Genomic DNA, 22585 nt, shown 5'->3' with positions numbered 1-22585 from the left:
TGGGTTGACAGGTGTTGAAATTAGCAACCAACATCTTAGTACATCATTTAAAGGCTCATTGTTAAAACCTCAATTTACCCAAATAGCTCATTGCCCGTGCTAAAGAATGGCTGGCATGGACAGTCAGGTACAAGTGGGCAGACCACTTTCAAGGATCTAACTGAACAAAGGCAGAAGTTGAGGAGGGGAGGTTGGGGGTGGTGAAGGGGGTGCTCCTGGGCTGGTGCTCTGCATGCATTAATGGTATCCCCCCAAGATGGCATTCCCAACTCCTTCTGCACCATTTACCTGACAGTTGTCTTCAGTTTCAACTTATATTACCAGTCCATTGCATACAGAATCGAGACCAAATATAGTCTTCAGGTCAATTGGAATTAAAGGAAGGATTGGGGACAACTGTGGCAATGGAGCTGAGAAAAGGACAAATATCTGAGACTGAGGTGATAAGTGATTAGATAGAACTGCATTTGACATCCAGACTGTTAAGCTATCAGCCTGTTATCAAGTGTTGGATGAGTTAACATTTCCTCCACCTGAGGATTAAGAAGATCTAAATAATGTTTTGCAACCTCTGTCAAAATGTTGCACATCATGCCATCAATTCTCTAACCCTCTCTGACTACTTGCTCTTGTTGACTTGATTGTGTCCAACCTTAACTGTTCTTTTTGATGCAGAGCTGAGCTTCAAAGCATATATGTCCCATACATTACCAAAATTATTTATTTCCACCACAAAATTGCTTGTTAAAGGAGAATCCTTTTTTTATTAGTGATTCATTCATTAAGTTTCTTAAAGGTGCAAAATATTAAAACATATGGAATTATCAGGCCAATCAGTTAGACCAGATTGCCCAAATGAAAATAAAAACCTGAAGAGACTGGATGGGTTATGTCCTCCATTTTGGGATTTCAGTATTTTCTCTGTGAAGGAGTAATAAAATGTTTGGTATTTAATTACAAGCTTCTGTAATAACTTCTTCCCTTGTGTATTTTTGCAGTGTGAAAACAGTAATGCTGACAAGAAAAGTAAAAAGAACCATTTTGACAACAAACATTTTATTGTGGGACTACCCTCTACTGACAACTGTTCTGCATCAAATCAAAAAGCTATTGTTATCAATGAGTAGGTGTTGTTATGTGACCTTATCATCATTTATATTGTTAAACAGGAGCCAACTATTCTTAATTCTCAACAGAGGTAATATTTGATTAAGGGAAAATCCTGCATATTAAAATTCCTTGACTTTTCTGAGGAAATAATGTCGGACATCCGCAGTGGAAATAATTAAAATACAGTGTACCTATGCTCCCAGAAAAGCAATCAACAATTCATTGTTGCCTAGGAGATAAAACAAATGAAAAAGGCTCTGCAAGAAGTTAATTAAAGGGAGAGGCAGACTGAATGTGTGTGATCTGTTTCAAGCAGGTAATATTGAGTTTAGAATAATCTGGGTACAGAATAAGAAAATTCGCTTTCATATTTCATTTGAAATTCTGGGTAAAGGCATTAAGAGTTAAAACCTATATTAACTGAAGGACTCCTAACAGTAAACAGAACTTCTATGGATAGACACGGTGAGAAGAAAAAGAGAGAGAGAGTTTTAGACACAAAATTCCAGCGATAAAGAATACAAGAGCTAAGAGTGTTTTCACTTAAAGTGGCTACACTTAAACACTAATGATGCCTATATTAAGTGAGATGTCTGTAACCATGGAATGTTAGAGAAGATTTTAAGGGCAAATCTTGCCAGAAATAAGTAGAAGGCCCAAGAGGTCTCGACTCTTACATAAATCTTTGACTCAGTACTCAGACCAATTGGTTAATCGTCAAATTTCTGACATATTCTAAATCTGCTGGGGCAGTGAGTCAAATGTAGTCAGATATTCTCAGCTAGGTTATCCTGAGAATTTCAGCTCACTTGGATTCCTGCAGTTAAGAAGAGATTTAAATTTTCTTTTGTCAACCCACAGAATTTCAAACAAGTTCTGGTTGAAAGCATGGTTCTTGACTTTGCAACCAGGATATTCTAAATTTTAAAAAGCTTTTGAAATCGAATCACACATACAATCTACATCCCCATACAATTAACTTCTTGATGGCCCAAATCTATTGTTCATTTCCCAGTCAGCAATAAATATTGTCGAAATGGGGGTGGAATAAAAATTGAGCGAGGACATTCAGCTTATAGTCTAAGCATCTGCATTCGTTGAAGTGGTATTTTTAATATCTTTTACACAACTACCAATAAAATTGGTAGTTATTAGTGTTCATGATATTTGATGTTTGAATAGTAAAATTATTTTCATTTAATTTATGAACTTTGGGGCCTCAATCCATTAGTAAATATCTGAGATCTCGGATTTAAGACAAAATGAAACTGGTCTATAACGAGATCACAGCGATAGATTTATGAACAGAAATGGACAGCATTCCTTCAGCTTACAGATTTTTTAGTGGTCATCATAACTACAATATGAAATTACATTCTAAGGTCTGAATCATACAATTTTATAGCTATGTAGAAATTGCATCAAGTTCTTAAAATCCTCACAAGGCCCAGCAAATTTTCTTATCGTCTCTTGCTAAACATGCATCATTAACTATCTATCCCACCCTACGGGGTCCCTCACATCCAATTCTAATATTAATATTCTGAATACTAATAAGGCAAATTGTGGTATTAATAGGATGTTTAATGAATAATCTCCCTGAATTGGCAACTCACTGCTGCCTAGTGAGATACTCCTTACATAACTGGCAAATGTATAAAAGATGCAGTGGTTACTCCCGATGTCAAAATAGGCCTTGCCAGCTGCCTTGTGCATTTCTGCTGCAATTCTATCCATAGCCCATGTCGTTCCACCCCCTATGGGTCCCATGAAAACTATCTTGGAGGTTACTGCAATACCTTTATTATATTCCAGTAAGTATTCTCATTGTTATTTCCATTCATTTGAGAGGAAGACCTCAATCAATAGAAACTTCATCTTTTCCATCTCTCAATGCAACCCTGACTGATGAGTTCTTTATGGAGTGAGGAAGCAGTGCTCCTCAAACTAAATATGTTATCTGCCCCTGATAACACTTCTCTGAGAATAATTTTCAGTATTGTTTCTGAAGAAGCATAATCGCCTCTCTCCTCCCAGCATGTCCTCACTCCTTGTATGAAATGTGCAGAAATAAAAAAACCTAACATTTTCATAAAGAGAAGAACAAAATATACTTTTATAAGCTCTACCAATAGGTTTAAGCGCTTGCTATAGATTTCCCACCCTTTCCTCCTCAGAAACTTTCAGAAAATGGCCCAATCCACACTAAGTGTATCTCTTTTATACAAGTGCAGCACGTATGCACTCCAAACTCAATGGAATTCTTACCCTTAATATCTAGTTTACAAAAAGCAAAAACTAGGTAGATATGATAAACAACAAATAGTTCTTTAATGTTATTGTTATATTGTGATTCCACTTTTTCTTTTTGTTATTATCCTAATATAGGTTATCCAAACAAACAAATGGGACAGAAAAAATAATTCAACCCTTTATTTCGCCATTACCTGGCATCTCTAATCTGAAGTACCCTGATGAAAACAACATCACTACTGGAGGAGGCAATGATACTGTTTCACCTGACAAATCCTCGTTACCCTTACCTCCCTTAAATTGGAAATCTGAGTCTAAACTACAGAGTTGCATTCAAGCCTCCAATGTAAGTAAACATAACATCTGCATAACATATATTTGTGTAACATACAGCGCATTTTGTATTTTGCTTCATCATTGTGAAGATCGCTGAGTCCTTTTAGTTTACCTGTTGTTAGATTTAGACCAAATTGCCCAACTATCTGTATAGTGATGGGAGAGTTGAATGGTTCTGATTAGCTAAAAGTGTAGTACACAGCACGTGAAACTTATTGAAGTAACAAAAATAGTCCCTTTTCTATTGATGTATTCAAGATCTAATGCACCAAACTAATATCTGATGTGGCTCAAGAGACCGTGGAGGTTATACTGTGGGAATATAAAATAGATATTGCTATCATATCTGCAGAAGATCTTTAGAATCAGGATAAGCATACATGAAGGAGTTCATTCATAGGTGTATTCCAGAAAGACAAGCGCATGAGTGCAAGAACAGTAGAAAGAAATGTTGATTGGGTTAGCTTCAGTAGGAAGAGGCTCAAGTGGAAAAATGCACTTGCCAAGCCAAATGGCCTGCTTCTCCACTGTAAAGTTAATTTAACTCTAAGTAATTTAATCTCAGAATTCCTCATACTCATTGCAGGCCATGAAACTGATTGCAAATATTCTCTGAGAGAAAAGGAGTAATCTTCAAGAATTTTACTGGCTGTTCTGTTAAAGTACATCCATACTAACCACATTGAAAAAGAATGAAGGAGTGAGAGCATTAGATGAGCTGCACATTCTGTAGGCACAGAATTTACGACATATAAAAGATACGAAAAATTCCATAACATTCCCCAGCATACCGCTATTATACTATGAACTGAAAGAACTGCAGGCAAAGTAAAATAGAAAAAGATCTGATGATTTAAGTGAAATGATATTATGGGGCTGTTGAACAAATTTAGATTGTAGTTTAATGGCATAGTAGTACCCAATGCAACTCGCTTCTCTAAATGTAGACACCTAAAACACCAGAAAGTGTGCTCACTCTTTAAGAGCCCTTACAAACACATGCACCTGGCAATAGATGATACACTGAGCTGCACAAGAATTTCTAGCTACACTCCCTGCCTTACTATCAAGGACCCATTATTGAATTCAATTGATATTAAAACTAACTTTTGACTTGCTGATTTATTTAATTAGTTTAGGGTTAATATCACTGAAGTCAACCTACTCCTGGTATTCATGCAATACTTTTATCATAACAAAATTATTTTTAACATTGTTACTTCAGCTGACTTTATTGGTCCAGAAATATAACAGTTATTTGAATCTATTATGCTTTAGTCTATTTGCATTCATTAGCCTGAACATAATGCATGCTGTAAAGTACTAACTTTCTGCCAACTGCAGAGATAAACATAAGCAGGTTCCACAAGGATTCTACCAATCGGTGCTCTAACTTTGGTGGAAATTGCAGATGGACTATATGCATTTTTGCCAAGCTTCCACTGAGGTTGCAGCAGCCTTCAAAAAATATCCTGGTTAATATTTTATTCTGATGTTCTTTTTCATGTTTACAGAATGAAGCATTTTTCATCTGAATTTGCTAAGTAAAATATTTATTTGCAGAACTGGTAAATTTCAATTTCATTGCAATCAGCAGTTGTGCACAAGCAGTGGTGAGATTCAAAACCACAATGACATGACTGATGTGAGATCATGAGAATAAATAAGATTAAATTAGGTTAGTCTGTAACAAAAAACTTCATTTATTAAATTTTCAATGTTTGGGTTACAGACTAATCCAGTGCATTCCATAAATACACTGTAATTATTATCTGGTTAGCAGATATGGAGAGAAATATTAGCACTTGTAACATTATACCTCAAAATTGATGAAACAAGTTAACTGCTTTCTTTCAATAGCAAGTTGAGTGGGCACAATAAACAAAAGAAGCATGATAACATTTTACCCTCATATGATTTGTACGATAGAATATGCAGTGAGAACAATGCTGATTTTGTATATGATCCTTTTCCTGTGAATGGATATATTTGGTCTTGTTATTCTATTATCCATTGACTGTCTTTGGTCATTTATTTCATGTAAAAAGGAAACAGATGGTCAAAGTTGGAGCCTGGCTGATTCATCCTGGAGATGAAAGAAATCTAAGGAGAGTCGACATTTCAGGCATTCCTGATGAAGGGCTTATGCCCGAAACGTCAACTGTCCTGTTCCTCAGATGCTGCATGACTGGTTGTGCTTTTCCAGCACCACATTTTTTGACTGTTACAAATTATTGTCAGGATCTACATTAATGCTTATTATTTATTTTTAGATGCATCTAAAGAAAGTTCTTTTCTTTACAATAATATTTTCTGACTATGGGAGCTAACCTTATCATTTCTTATGAAGGTCCTGTTTGGTTCAACTACCTTCCTATAACTTCAGTTACAAATGGTCAGTCATCAAGTGTTATGATCTTTCAGATATTTGTAGCTGACACTCAGATCTCACTCTGCCTTACATTTAATGAACAAATGACACAAGGTTGTATTCATTCTGAATGTTCCAAGCTATGTTCATTCCATTTGTACTGTTCAGTTCATTCCAAATATAACTTTGAAGGCCCAGAACCTGACTCTTCATTGTTTCAAGCCTGATTGGCAGTGGGAGGAAGGGCTGCCTCCTCTGATTATAAAATCGGTAGATCCTTGGAGATTTGATTTTCTGAAAGCCAAGAACTGTTTATTGCTGTAGGTACACAGGCAGTTTTGTTTATTTATGGGGATGGTTTTGTAGGTGTTGGTCCTGGGTAGGTAATCTGAGTCAGAAGGTTGTTATTTTAGTCCTATGATATGACATTAAACATTGTCTACCATCTTAGATGGACGTAACATAATCCATGGCACTGTTTCAAAAGAGAGGAGGGGAGTTATCTCTGATTAATATTTGTCGCTCAATAGATTATCTGATCATTATCACCGCAGTTTATTGGAGCTTGCTGTGTGGAAATTGACTGCTGTGTTATCTATATAACAATGACCCCATTTCAAAAGCTCTTAGTTGACCATTAAGTGCTTTGAGATATCTGATGTACCTGAAACGTTGCTGTACAAATACAGGTCTTTTTTTCTCTACAGACTCACAGCCAATAAATGAAGAGAACAATGGGTGAAATTTAAATCCCCAAACAGGATATAGATTTGCATCAGATGAGACATAAAATGTTAGAAATCTCATACCCAGCCTCAAGCTGCCACTAACTTGGCCTCTGACAGTTAAATTGGAAGAGAAATAGGAAGCAGGGAACCATTCCTAAGAGATAGGCCGGTCACTTAAATATTTTCAGCCTTCATGCTCAGGTTTTAATCTCCATTTCAAATGTAATGCTGGACATTCTTGGCCTCACAAAACCCCATGGTTCTACGAAGGTGAGGATTGCTGAATCCAAGATGCAGGTGGAAAGGCATTTACCTGCTGATCCAATGAACTTCCCATCCGCCATGTCCTTTGACCATGTGAACCTAAAAGCGCCACCCCCCAACATCTCTGGCCCTTCAATGTCTCCAACCTTTTAATTAAGTCCACAGTCCTCTCACCTCTGACCTGTCAACATCTTTGACTCTGCCATATCCAAACCCCTCAACTTCTTCAGGGTGAGAATCATATGTGATTACTAATAAACAGCTTATGCTTGAAACATCAATTCTCCTGCTCCTCGGATGCTGCCTGACTGGCTGTGCTTTTCCAGCACCACATTTTTCAACTCTGATCTCCAGCACCTGCAGTCCTCACTTTCTCTTAGTCTATTATCCCAGTCAATCAGCTTGGTAAGAAAATCATTTGACTTCAATTGTTTGTTTACAATTTTGGCACTCACCCATCTACCTTATTACAGTATAGAGACAGCTTGGCAGGATGGGGGAAGGTGCAACAATGTGGTAGGTGGGGCATCTCTTGTGTTTTAAGTGATCCCTGCCCTGCTGACAACATGCCTGGAAAATCCAGCTCCAGAGTCTTCTATAGCTGTGTCTCGGCTGAGTGTTATGCTGCAAGCGTGTACAATTCTTGCAGTCCCAGATCTGTTGGCAACTGAGAAGCAAGTAAAATTGCCAACTTGTTCTTTTGTTCCGGAGCCCAGAATTAGTCTCGGCCAATTTGTACAGTTACACACTTCAAGGCAACAGCTGTGTGGTACAGTGGGAGTGTTCCTAATTCTGGGTAGAAAATCTGCTTCAAGTCCACCTATCATGAAGTTATGTCACGACAGGTTGATTTAAATAATTTTCTTGCTTCAGGATTGCAAGGCACACCTTGGACTTGATGTAACTGAACAAAGAATTTAGTCTACAATTTTAGCTGCTTCATATTTGCTATAATTCTTTCAGCCTTTCCAGCATAAAATACTACAAGTGGCATGTTATTGAATGAGAGCACATTTAGAATGAGAAACAAAGCTCACTCACTTCAATAACTGCAGTACCCACAGTATCTAGCATAGTGTTTTACTCTTTGTTTCATTCTCAGTACATGCATATTGTTAATTTATCAATAGATTAAAAGGTTGACCATATGTAACTTTAAAAGTTAAGCTTTCCCTGCTCTTCTGAAGGCACTGACTTCTACTGCGGTTTCATTTTGTGCAAGTTAAGCAGTTTCCATGATCCTGTTCAAGAAGCTATTTTTCATATGGAATTCAAACAAAATGTTGGCCAGCCATTCAACAGTCAGAGGCAATATAGATCAACCACTTTGACATGCCCACACAGCACTTCTACCACAGTATATAGCAGCAACAGGATTATTTGATTTTTTTTCCTCTCAGTCTGAGGTCAGCAAATTTCACACCAGTTGTGACACAAAGAGTTGTGCATTCACTCAGTTGGTTTGAATCACTCAGGAGCATGCTATTAATATCAACTGAATCATTTAATGACTATTCATTGGCTGGGCTTTAATGTCCAAACTTAAAAGTGTTGTCTGATCAATTGTGAAATGATCTATAACGTATAACAGGACATGGATAAGCCAGCACAATTTAGGATCCAATTTAAGATCTTGGGTAAGGGCAATGTGAGGAAGAATTGCACAGCAACTGATAATGACATGGAACTCACTGCAGTGAATGAAGGCAGAAATCAATGTATTGGAGGTAGAAACAGATTTCAAAAATACATTAGATAAAAACAATGACTGCAGATGCTGGAAACCAGATTTTGGATTAGTGGTGCTGAACTGCTGTGCTCTTCCAGCACCACTAATCCAAAATTCAAAAATACATTGGATGGGCACTTGAAAGAAATAAACCTGTAGTCCAATGGAGATTGAGTAAAGTGGTGGGGCTGACTGGTTTGTTTTGGATACAATGGGCTAAATGGCCTCCTTCTGTACAGTGAATGACTCTGATTTTGAGAAGAAACACAGGTTGTGTTATTTTCAGAAAGCAAGGATAATATTATATTTTATTTTAGAAGATAAAGTATGCATTTGTTCCTTTCTAGTTCTATTGCATTTTCTTACTTGGCAGACTATTCTATACCAGCCATTTTCCATCAACTGGGAGAGTATGATGGTACAATTTTTTCCTTTAGTATCTGCCTAAATTAAATCATACATGTAACAGCGGCTGGTTGGCAGTTTTTCTTGTGTATTAGGTGATTCATTCTGATTCAAAGCTAATGTCACTCATTTTTTCAGTGACTTGTTCCTTCTTAACACTCTTTCTGGTTCTGACTCACAACTGTCAGGAATTCTGCCAGTACTCATTATTGTACTCAAACTCACCTCTAGTGCAATGCCATTGATAATTATGTTTTCCGGATAATAATATTGGAAGGCGCATATATAATCAAACTTGTAGAAGTCATTAGTATGGTTGGAAGCAGCCTCTTAGGTGGACAAAATAATTTAACAATGAACCAAAAGAGTTGACACTATTCAATGAAATTATTATACTGCAATGTTCGACTATTGCTAATGAGCACAGTGTAACTATGATCTGTCATAGTACCAAACCTTTAAAAACTGCTTTTGTGACTAATGTTATTATCACATTTGTTATTCTTATCTACTTTGGAATAGTCTGTGCAAAAAAAAAGTTATACTTGTATTGCAGAAAGATGTCCACATTAACTCCAACAGCAATCAACTTTGCAGTAATCAATTATTTCAAACACCTCAAGAAAATTCATGGTGTGCGACATCAAAGTGGCAAAATGATTCCTGCAGACCTAGGCTTGTTTTTGATGACAAGTGAGTAAGGCACTTTGAAAATTTAGTGTTAAGTTAAACTCTTAAAAAAGATCAGCACTATACACCGTTGTAACTTCTGACATTTTAGATTGATTCATATCACTTTTGTAGTTAATCTGCCTTCAAAATATTCACCACTTTGGGATTTTTAAATTTATACTTAAGCAGGCAGCATAATGCTGACTACTACATGCAGGAGGCAAAGAGAAAGAAGCACAAAGCTGATGCCATGGTATGTTTAGTTTTATATTTGAATCTATTGACTTTTTGAAAAATTATACATTTCAATATATCCTTGCCAGAAAATTTCATTTTGAGACTATTTTTGTTTGGTTTAGGTGGACAAGTTTGGAAAGGCGGTGAATTATATAGATGCAGCATTATCTTTTATTGAATGTGGCAATGAAATGGAACATGGACCGCTTGAAGCCAAATCTCCATACATGATGTATTCTGAAACAGTAGAACTCATCAGGTATGTTACAAATTGTAAGATTATTGATCCAGTTAAATAGATAGTAGTCTACATAGTTAATGCAAGGACTCAATTAAAAGACTATTAAGTGTAATAAAACACTGTATATAGATGAGCAAGGATACTGACTCTGAAATTCCATGGAAAGCCGGTTGGGAGTTGCTGTATCCCTGGCCCAACTCCTAACTGAAAGAAGAGTCATTTGTATATCACAGGCAAGAAATCTATGTCACTTACAGTGCTAAATAGGCTTCAGTCTTGTTGTTGTAGCTATGAAGATCAGCAGTCCTTGCTCAACATGTTTAAAATGTTTTCAATATTTTGAATTTTTTTTCAATTTTTTTTAAGCACTGTTGCCTCACAGCACCAGGATACCAGATTTGATTCCAGCCTCAGGTGACTGTCTGTGTGGAGTTTGCACATTCTCTCCGTGTCTGCGTAGGTTTCCTCCGGATGCTCCAGTTTCCTCCCAAAATCCAAACATGTGCAGGTCTGGTGAATTGGCCATGTTAAATTGCCCATCGTGTTAGGTGCCTTAGTCAAAGGGAAATGGGTCTGGGTGAGTTACTCTTCAGAGGATCAGTATGGACTTGTTGGGCCGAAGGGCCTGTTTCCACACTGCAAGTAATCTAATCTTAAAAACCAGGCAAATTAAAATGTATATATTAATTCATGTGGTGTAGTCATTTCTGTCTACTTCAGCATTTATTGCCCAACCTAACTGCCCTGGAGAAGATACTGGTGAGTTTCCTTCTTAAAGTGCTGCAGTCTTTGGAAAGGAGGGACAATCTGAGTGATATAAGGCAAGGAGCTTCAGGATTTAGACCCAGTGCGCTGAAGGAACTGCAATATGGTTCCAAGGCAGGACCACTCTGTGGCTTTGAGTGGAATTTGCAGATGGTGATGTTCCCAAATATCTACTCCTTGTACTCCTGGGTGGTATAGTTTGCAGGTTTGCAAGGTGTTATTTAAGCAACCAAAATGAGTTACCGCTGTTCATTTGGTTGATGGTACACACTGCTGTCACACTGGTAAAGAGAGTGAACGTGGAAGGTGGTGGATAATGTGGCAATCAAGAGGCTGCTTTGTATTGGATGGTGTTGAAATGCCTTGTAGATGTAGGCTAGCTTTAGGGAGTCAGATTGTGAATTGCGTGCTGCAAACTTCTAGCTTAGGACCTGCTCTTGAAGCCACAGGTAGGGCCAGTCCAGTTCAGTATCTAGTCAATGGTTAGCCATTAAAAATATGGAATTCAATGATGGTAATGTCATTAAATATCAAGGAACAGTGGTAAAAATCTCTACCGAATCCCTACGGTGTGGAAACAGGTCTTTCAGCCCAACGAGTCCACACTGACACTCTGAAGAGAAACCCACCTAGACCGATTCCCCTACATTTACCCTGAGTAATGCACCTAGCCTACACATCCCTGAACACTGTTGACATTTTAATTTTCCCAATTTATCTAACCTGCACATCCCTGAACATTATGGGGCAATTTGTGGGAGAAAACCCACACAGACACAGGGCGAATGTGCAAACTCCACACAGTTAACCAAGGCTGGAATCGAACCTGGGTCCCCGGCACTATGTGGCAGCAGTGCCCTAACCACTGAGCCACCGTGCCATCTCCATTCTTGGAGATGGTCATTCCTGCATTTATGAGGTGCAAATGTTACTTGCTGCTTGTCAGCCCCAGCCTGCACATTATCCAGGTCTTGTTTATTTGGATCTGGACTACCTCAGTATCTGAAGTTTGTGAATGATGCTGAACATTATGCAATCATCAGTAAATATCCCCACTTCCGACCTTTTGATATAAAAATAGTCATTGCTAAAGCAGCTGAAGATGGTTGGGCGCAGGACCAATATTCACTCTAATCTGTGAGGGTGCACACACATGCAACTGCTCCTATGTTCCACGCACAGCAATCGGCATCGGCATGCCAGACTTCCGGCATTCCGGAAGTCGCTGCCACATATGGGACTCACAGGTAAGGCAATTCAAGGCAATGCTGTCTATGACCCAACCCAGATGAACTCCTGCAGAAATATCCTAGAGCTGAGATGATTGACCTCCAACAACCACAGCCATGTTCCTTTGAACTGCGTATGATTCCAACCAGAGGAGTTTATTCCCCGATTTCCATTGACTACAGTTTTGGTAGGGTTCGTTGATACTACACTCTGCTAAATGCAGCCTTATTATCAAGGGCAGGCACTCTCACCTCTAGAATTCATCTTTTTTTGTCCACATTTGGACTAACGTTGTGATAAGATCATGAGATGAGTGGCCCTGGCAAGACCCAACAGAGCTCAGTGAGCAGGTTATTGTTTTCCAAATGCTGCATAAAATTTTGTCAATGACCCCTTCTATCATTTTAGTGATGATCTGGCATGATAATCCAGGGTGACAATTGACTAGGTAGGATCTGTCCTGCTTTGTGTGCGTATCAACTACCTAGGCAAATTTCCACGTTGTCAGGTACTGCCAAGGTTGTATCACCAATTGAGTAAAAAGTGAGGTCTGCAGATGCTGGAGATCACAGCTGAAAATGTGTTGCTGGTTAAAGCACAGCAGGTTAGGCAGCATCCAAGGAACAGGAAATTCGACGTTTCGGGCCAGAGCCCTTCATCAGGGCTGATGAAGGGCTCTGGCCCGAAACGTCGAATTTCCTGTTCCTTGGATGCTGCCTAACCTGCTGTGCTTTAACCAGCAACACATTTTCAGCTGTATCACCAATTGAACAGCTCACCTGGGGGTGTTTGGCTAGTTCTGGAGCACAAGTATTGTCAGAATCTTGTCAGTGCATAATTTTATCTGCAGTATCCAGTATCTTCAGTTGTTTCTTGATATCACGTGGAGTGAATCAAATTGTTTAAACACCAGTATCTGTGATGTTAGGGACCTCTGGAGGAGACCGAGATGGGTCTGACTGAAGATTGGTGCAACTGCTTTATCTTTGTCTTTTGCACTAATGTACTGGTCTCCCCCCATCATTGAGGATAGGGATATTCATGGACCCTTCATCTCCTGTTGTTAATTATCCGCCACTTTTTCACAATTGTGGCAAGACTGCACATCTTAGACCTGATCCAATGGTTATATGATTGCTTAACTCTGTCTGTTGCTTACTTACCCTACTGTTTTGCATATAAATAGTCCTGTGTCATAATTGCACCCTGGTGTTACTTCTGCCATGACCTCCTGTAACCTTCATTGAATCATAATTGATCCCCATGGGGAAATGCTGGGCCATGAGGTTACAAAGGCAGCATGGCGGCTCAGTGGTTAGCACTGTTGCCTCACAGTACCAGGGACCCAGGTTCGATTCCACCCTCAGGCAACTGTCTGTGTGGAGTTTGCACATTCTCGTGGTGTCTGCGTGGGTTTCCTCTGGGTGCTCCAGTTTCCCACAAAGTTCAAAGATGTGCAGGTTAGGTGGATTGGCTATGCTAAATTGTCCATAGTGTGCAGGGATGTGAAGGCTAGGTGGTTTAGCCATGGGAAATGCTGAGATAGAATAGCGGGTGGGTCTGGATGGGATGCTCTTCGGATGGTTGGTGTGGACTCAATGGGATGAATGGCCTGCTTCCACACAATAGGAATTCTGAGCCTGATGATACACAGTGTCTCATGGATGCCCAATTTTAAGTTACTGGATCTATTTGACATCTAATCTATTTAACACAGTGATAGTGCCACAAAAATAGATGAATGTATCCTGTATGTGAAGACAGGGCATGACGTCCTTAAAGACTGTGCAGTTGTCACTCATGCTGATTTCAACCCGAACAAATGCAACTGTGACAGGCAAATTGGTGAGGAAGTTGATTTTTCCCTTTTACTAGTTCCCTCACTACATGCCACAGACTGACTGTAAAGTTATGTCCTTTATGACTTGGCCTGCTAAACCATTTTTGATGATGGAAGTTATAGTCCATTGCGAACTAGAGAACACTCGATGCCTTTTCCACTCTTTGTGCTTTCTCCAAATGGTGCCCAGCATGGAGGAGAATGGATTCATTAGCTTAGGGAGTATGATACATAGGAAGAGTTGTTCTTACCCATATTTGGCCTGATCCTATGAGACTTCATGTGATCCAGAGTCATTGTTGAGGATTTCCAGTGCAATTCCCTAGTGACTGTATATGAAGCTGCTGCCACCTCAGGGTTGGGATGTCTGCAAGCTATGATTCCATGAGTGTGACTATGTAAGGCTGTTGCTTGACTAATCTATGGAACAGCTTTTGCACAAGTTCCCAGATGCTGGTAAGGAGGACTTTTCAGTCTCAACAGGGCTGGGTTTGCCATTATTATTTTGTGTACCTGGTGGATGCCGTTGTCCACCTGATTTCTTGTTACAACAAATGGCTGCTAGAACATTTCAGCGGGCATTTAAGTTGTTAATTACATTACTGTTGATGTGGACGACATGTCGGCAGAACTAAGGAATGATGCTAGATTCCCTTCTACAAAGGACATTAATGAGCTAATTTTTTTAAATAACAGTTGTGTGATTACATGGTTGCCATTAGGCTAAATTCAGGTTTTATTGATTTCAAATTTTACCACCTGCCATGGTAATATTTGAACCTAGTCCATAAAATCTTAGCCTGTGATTTTGGATTATTAGTCTAGTGACATTGCCACTCCATCACCTCCTCCCAATTGTTTCAGGAAGCCAGTCTTCAAAATTCTTCTTGAAGCACTTAACATCCCTGTCTTTCAAAAGCCAAAGTTAGTTCTGTAGTACAAATAATGAGAAATATGTTATTTAACTGATTTTCCTTATTTTTAGAGGATAATACATCATGAGTCCACTTTAGACAGATTGTCCAACTATTTCAATTCAATTGTCTATCTCCACTTACCCATTTTACTGATGACGTTACTGATATTTTACAGCCTTATGTAAGGCTGAAAGCAATTACTGAAACTAAACTAAAGTATCACAAGTCCAATAGAGATTACTATTGAGAGACTGGACCAAGGTTCATGTTTGGTTATATTTAAGTGAGTTTTATTTTACAGTTGCTATCCCATTCTCGACTGATTCGATATTGAAATAGGGAATGCTTTCACTCCTCATCAATAACATTCTTCATCTTGATAAACTTATCCAAATGTTTAAAATATTTATTTCAATTCTATGCAAACATTTTTTCCAGTTTTCCTCACAACAAGAGGTAGCACACACAGGGACCCTTTATGCTTCCCTGGATTCTGGGTAGTATTGGCAAGACCAGCATTTGTCACCCATCTCCAATTGCCCTTGCACCAAGTGGCTTGCTGGGTTATTTCAGAAGGTAGTTAAAAGCCAATCATATTACTGTGGATCTGGAATCATGTGTAGAGTATGCCAGATAAGCATGGCAGAATTCCATCCCCTAAGGATATTAGTGAGCCAGATGGGTTTCATGACAATTGACAATAGAACTGGATCACAAGCATTCACTTCAGTGGACAGAAAATTGCAGGGTGTATGCATTTGATTTCACATGGTACAGTTGAAGTGAGTTTCTCTTCCTGCTGAGAATGTAGGAATGTGAAATCTGTCTTCATACGTACAAATCGATGATGCATCATTACACTCCATAAGAAAAGTTGGAATGAGTAAGAAAACATTGCAGATGATTTTTGTTTTCAGTGCAGCCAGTGCAGATATCATACTTAAATTAAAAAGGTACTTTGTCTACAATATCAAACTTTATTCAGTCACCTAAGAGCTGATATTCAAATAGTTAGCACACATGGTTTTAGACTAAGATAGAAATTAAAGTTTTAAAATTCCATATTGTATCACACTGGAACAAAACATCTTGAAGAATGGGAAAAAGTGAGGACTGAAGATGCTGGAGATCAGAGCTGAAAATGTGTTGCTGAAAAAGCGCAGCAGGTCAGGCAGCATCCAAGGAGCAAGAGAATCGATGTTTCGGGCATGAGCGAAGGGCTCATGCCCGAAACGTCGATTCTCCTGCTCCTTGGATGCTGCCTGACCTGCTGCACTTTTCCAGCAACACATTTTCAGCAGCAGTAATGAAGAATGGGGCCATTTAAAACAATGCTTTAGAAGTATTGCAACTGTAATTGATATACAAGAGAGAATAGACAAACGCATACTAGAATTTTAATGTATGTAATGCCTAAGAAAGAAGAGGGGTCTTAATTTTCTTGATGGAAAGGGAAAAATAAATCTACTAGTAGCTAAAGTTGAGGAATATTTCACACCTCAAGAGTCTTATTCATGTAAAGCACCTTTAATATGATCTTCAAGTGCATGAAGAAATCTTTGGTCAGTATGCCATTAGTTTCTACAGAGGTACTCAGGATGCCAAATGGAAGGTTAGTACAAATCCCAGAGGAACACTATACGTAGCATTTACACCATTTCCTGCTGATCTTCTGATGTTATGGAGAGAGATTGAATAATCTTTACATATGAATATACATCTTGTCATTATGGATCCTTCATTGGAAACTGTTTTCTAGCATTAAAGATGATCAAGTAGGAGCCAGGTAACTAATGCAAATATTTAGAATTAAACAGTTGTTGATATTTATAAAGCAGGAGCAGTCAGCAAAAATGTAGTTAAAACATTTTTGTAGTAATCACACTTGTAGAAATAATGCAAATGGAGCTGAGATATTGCTTTGAACAGCTTGAGAAGAAAAGAATATGTAGCTTATCTTGATAATTTGTGGTAAATTCCAAAATGAAAAAGAGATACCCAGTGTTGACCAAGTGTCAGTGCAGAATGAAAAAAAACATTTTGAATAAAAAGTGTTCAAAACCAAAGCAAGAGCACCTTGATCATATGAAGAAGGAAACACAACAAGGAATTTCACAAATGGAAGAATAATCTAAGATAGACTGAGAACAATTTGTTTTATGGATGAAACACAGACAGGAGATAGTGTTAAATGTACAACTTCAAAAAAAATGGTAGATTGAGAATTAGAAGTTTTGCTAGAAAACTCAATTTAGCATCACGTCAGTCACTTTACAGACTTTTAAGTAGAAAATTGAGCAAGTTGAATCAAAGGTAGCGATGTACTCTGTCCAGAACATCCAGGCATAGGAAACTATGATGTGGTAGGTGGATCCAAAAACAAATGCTAAAGACTAAACACAGGAACATCAAATAGACCACAAGTATTCTACTATTTAGAATACATAAAAACAGTAGATACAAACATTAACAGTAAATGCAGTGTTAGAGAAGTTTGCTCACTTATGCAATCATTTAGATTTTGTGGCAGAAAGGCACAGCATATTTCCACAGCCAGACATCTGGCAGGGAAAGTTCCAGTTGAAATCTGAGATAATATGTGATGAGCTGGAGAGAATGGACAAACTTGAGGTAATAAAATTAAAGAGGAGAAAGTGAGGTCTGCAGATGCTGGAGATCAGAGCTGAAAATGTGTTGCTGGAAAAGCGCAGCAGGTCAGGCAGCATCCAAGGAACAGGAGATTCGACGTTTCGGGCATAAGCCCTTCTTCAGGAATCAGGAATAAAATTAAAGAACTGAATTTATTCATCAGCAGTATGAGTCATTAAACCAAGCAATGAACAACTCTGAATATATTTGGCTTGGATTTTCACTACCATAGTAGGTAGTTCGAGTTGGGAAATTTCCCATTCGCAACCACCATTTTGATGGAAAGTCTAAGTAACTGATCTTCTCTTGGCATTGGGGGTAGGGGAGGGGATTTGGGGGTCATAGTAGGTGCAGGAAAGTATTGGCACCTGCCACTCTGATAAGATCAGAAGCAGCCACAAAGGCCACTGAAGCCCAAGGTGGGCTGCATAAAAATACCATCTCACTTCTCTGGGACATGGTCCCAGTTCTATGGCTATATTTATCCCTCACACCCCAGCAGCACCTTCCCCACACATTTCCTGTGTCATAACTATGGCCTCCAATCTATCCCAACCCCATCCATGACCCTTATACTCTCCATGCCCTCGTTGCAGTCTTTAAGTGTCCATTCAGCCAGAATACTACACTAACCCTATGATAACAATGGCATATGTGAAACTACTTAGAAAAAGAAAACACCATTCATATTTCTTTTGAAAATGGTGTTCCCACAGCCCTAATGAAATGTCCATCAAATGGACATTTAAACTATCAGTAACAAAATCTTTAAGCACTTCACATCTCATAATCCAGAGCAAATAAACATTGAGATAATGACAAAAAAGATAACAGTAAAAATAACTTATTCTAATCTCATAAAGATGTCAATGATTAAAAGTCACAGTTCTCTCAAGCTGTTTAAGTAACCTTTCACTCAATTCATTTATGACTATGGGCTGTCAGTTCATTAGATTGACACTTCTATAGCATTGTAGGAGGAACAATACTTTTAATTATGTATGTGTTTTTTTCCAAAGCAGTTCCAATTAATTGATCCTGTAACAGAGTAGGTTGAGTTTGGAGGGTATGAGAGACTTCTGGGATTAGTGGAATAAGGAGTTGGAATGGGGCTGCAAGTGATCATGAAGGAGGTTGGATGTGGATGTGTTAGTACTTGACGGGGCAGTTAGTGAGGTGTGGGGGGGGGTGCAGGGTGGGTGGTGGTGGTGGTTGTTCTGCTGAGGGTAAGGTGTATGAGCATTAACTTTTGAACTTGTCCTTCAAATCCAGGCAGTAACTCAACTCCTGAGATTTATGAACCACAAGTCACTGAAAACTCAACTACTGCATATACTCATGTAAAAGTTGATCTCATATAAAAGTTGATCCCTGATTTTGGCCAAAAATCTTGTATTTTCCATATATCTCATGTAAAAGTTGACTCTACTATGTCGCATTATAAACCTCTTACAAAGGAACCTGCATGTTCCCATTACCCCACTTAAACAAAATCACATTCATTCATACTGGTAACTCTACTCATCGCTCTTTGTTTATTATATTGCATCTCCATTCATTACTCTACTTAGCCACTTGGTTTACTCCAGCACGTTTTGATTCATTCATTCAGACCGGTCTATTGGTACTTATCACACTTTGTTCACTATACATCCAAAAGTTAATACCATTAAAGTTAATCATTTTAATTATGCTATTATATATGAATAAAAGAGATATATTATCTACATATATCTTTAATTCTTTGACATGTGTTAATGTTGCTGAGGTTCATTACATACAAGAGTAAATGGAAGGGAAATGGAAACATTTGGCGGGAAAGTTCAACTTGCTTACACATTCAGAATTTAATAAATATTTAATTTTAAGTGTGCCATTATACCAGGCCAGGACAATGTTGAACACCGATTTTGCAGGATTGTACTGAATCATTGACATGTTAAATTTTTATACTGGTACGTATAAATAAAATTTACTACCAGTAATTCATTCTTGTTTCTCTTGCTTTTATCCAGTAATTACCGTTACTGTAATTCATTGTGTTTTTCTTCTTTACCTGGGATTAGTTGAGCAATCAAATTGACTTCTGCTAATAATCCGGTATTTTAAATTTCAGCCCCTCAAAACTCGTGCCCGTGTAATAGTCAATTCTATAAATTGAACCTTTAAAAATAGTCTAAAAAATTCAACTTTTACATGAGTATATATGGTAACTCCACAAAAAGTATTGTGTATTAGCAGAAGTCCCAGCTCAAAGTGAAGTTAGTCAGACTAACCCGTACCCTCGTTCCATTTCAGTGAAAGGTGGGAGCACAAGAAATCAGGAATGGGAATCCTGGAATCACCCATCATTTTCAAATGGATCTCAACTTCACAAGACTCCAATCTTCCTCTCTAAAATTAACCTGTAGAAAGAATTTTATCCAATACAGACCAATAAAGAAAATAATGCCAGGAAGTTCAAATGTGAATTGTGGAAACTAAGTATTACAATTAGATGGGATTCAATTAAAGTTGTGGTTAATTGATAGTCCTTTTAGTAGATACCTATGTATTTGAATGCATTTTACAATCACTTCAACTCTATTGATCTTTCAACTTTAGTGTCACAAATCCTGGATGACATTAAAGGGTGGCACTTATTCTGTAGGATATAATCAGTTGAGGAAGAAACTAATAGAAATCTGGTCAAACGCTGGAAAAAATCCAGCAACAAGAAACACAAGATTAATTCAAATTTAAAGAAGCCAGTAACATAAAACATAGATTCTGAGAGAAAAGGACTGAGTTGAGATTACCTACGTAAAACTGTTAATAAAGGTAATCAAATAATGAAGGCTGCTATCTTGTTTCTTGAATTCAAAAATAAGGATAGTTGAAAGCTAGGAGGACCAATCCTTACAAAAGTAGAGATATCCAATATTTCAAGGATCCCAGGGCTGAATTTTAATGTTACGGTGAGATGCACATTGTTTTGCCTTCCACCTACACAACCACCAAAAGGAAAAGTAGAGTCGAGATTGTCCAGTACTTAAAATGCCTGCCCTGCAGCAATAACACACTGTGGGTGGCTTTAAGGAATGAGGTAGGACTTGCCATTCCTCAGTGGGAGGATGACCCATCCTCAAGCTGCTAGCTAAACTGATTGACCAGAAACAGCAGCTGAATCTGGATGGAGGACCAGAGGGAAGAGTAATGATTCTTGTAGAATCAGGGCAATGCATAGGCAGTTAGGGTGCAAGATATCTGTGAGTCAAGATAGAGGTTTAAGGGAGCATGAGTGCATTTGAGGCAGGGAGGAACTTAGTGGGGAATAACATTGGGAAGTGTCCCCAGTGTGCACATAGATTCCTGCCAAAAAATGCACATCCATTTCTTGCCTGCCCACATAAATTGTTTTAAGGCAAGAACAGTGTGTTATTTGGGTGAATTAGCTTTTTAATAGAGTCAGTTGCCCATTTTTGTTCAGATGGCAGGCAGGCTGCTGATTTCCTCAACATGTTGTGGGGACTTGGTCGATGCTGAAGAGGTGGTATTGTGCAAGCCATTTATATATTTTGTGTGCACCCCTTGCCAAAACCAGCTCCTGACTGAGGCCATGAAATCCAGCCTTTGAAATTGATCCTGAGATACAAAATTATTGGAATTTCCTAGATTAACTGAAAAAGGATCTTGAAATTACCATGTTCTTGTACCCTATTTTCTTATTTGGTTTCAGGGAATGGCAATATATTTATTGATCATACGCACTCCTGTGAAAACAGTAAGCCCACTTAAATGATTGTATAATTGTGAGGCTTATTCAGCCATTTCAAAGAATGTCAAAGTCAACACAGCCACCCCACAACTTTCCTTTATTTTGGTGCCAGCAACAAATTAACAGATTTATTGAATTCAGTTTTAATGAATTTCAAGGTAGAAGCTGAATTTGGGATTTGACCTTATAGATATGACCACTTCACTGCAATGCCAGCTGGACTCAAAATGTAGGAGCAGATGTAGGCAATTTGGCCCATTGAATTTGCTCCATCAATCAATGAGATTGGCTAATCTGATAATCCTCAATTTCACATTCTGCCTTCTGTCAAAACTTCTTGATTCACTTAATGATTAAAAATCTGTCTAGACAGCCTTGAATATATTTAATATTCCAGCCTCTGTAGATGTCTCTGGTAAAGAACTCCACAGATTCACTGCCCTCAGAGAATAATTTCATCTTTATCTCTGCTTTAATGGGCATTTTCTTTTCTCCGATAATACTGCCGGGTTCCAGACTTTCCCACAAAGGGAAACAACCTCTTAGCATCTATCCAGTCACCCCATATGAATCTTCTATGTTTCAGTAAGGTCACCACTGACTCTTCTAAACTCCAATGAGTATAGGTCCAATTGAATCAACCTCTCCTAATAAGAAATTCTCTCCATATCATTCCAGTGAAACACTTCTGGACTACCTTCAGTGCCAATACTTCTTTCCTCAGATAAGACCATAAGTCACAGGAGTGGAAGCAAGGCCATTCGGCCCATCGAGTCCACTCCACCATTTAATCATGGCTAATGGATATTTCAATTACACTTACCCACACTCTCCCCATAGCCCTTAATTCCTTGCAAGATCAAGAATTTATCAATCTCTGCCTTGAAGACACCCAATGTCCCAGCCTCCACTGTGCTCCATAGTAGTGAATTCCACAGGCCCACCACTCTCTGGCTGAAGAAATGTCTCCTCATTTCCGTTCTAAATTGACCCCCTCTAATTTTAAGGCCATTCCCATGGGTCCTAGTCGCCCCGCCTAATGGGAGCAACTTCACAGTGTCTACCCTTTCTAAGCCATGCA

At 38.5% G+C, this 22585-nt stretch overlaps 1 protein-coding gene across 2 annotated transcripts in view; it reads left to right on the top strand.

The window, feature by feature from the left end:
- Positions 1-22585, top strand: part of aff3 (AF4/FMR2 family, member 3) — a 94362-nt gene that overhangs the window by 47996 nt on the left and 23781 nt on the right. The window contains exons 6-10 of one of the 2 annotated variants that reach the window (XM_060826633.1): positions 999-1123; positions 3499-3709; positions 9753-9889; positions 10058-10121; positions 10228-10364. In XM_060826633.1, coding sequence (XP_060682616.1) covers positions 999-1123; positions 3499-3709; positions 9753-9889; positions 10058-10121; positions 10228-10364 — 674 coding nt within the window. Of the gene's footprint in view, positions 1-998; positions 1124-3498; positions 3710-9752; positions 9890-10054; positions 10122-10227; positions 10365-22585 lie in introns of both variants that reach the window. The other variant, XM_060826632.1, reaches the window with a different exon arrangement.

This window comes from Hemiscyllium ocellatum, chromosome 6, assembly GCF_020745735.1.
Source record: "Hemiscyllium ocellatum isolate sHemOce1 chromosome 6, sHemOce1.pat.X.cur, whole genome shotgun sequence".
NCBI lineage: Eukaryota > Metazoa > Chordata > Chondrichthyes > Orectolobiformes > Hemiscylliidae > Hemiscyllium > Hemiscyllium ocellatum.
Note: the sequence above shows the minus strand (reverse complement) of the source record. Positions and strands in the feature narration are given on the sequence as shown.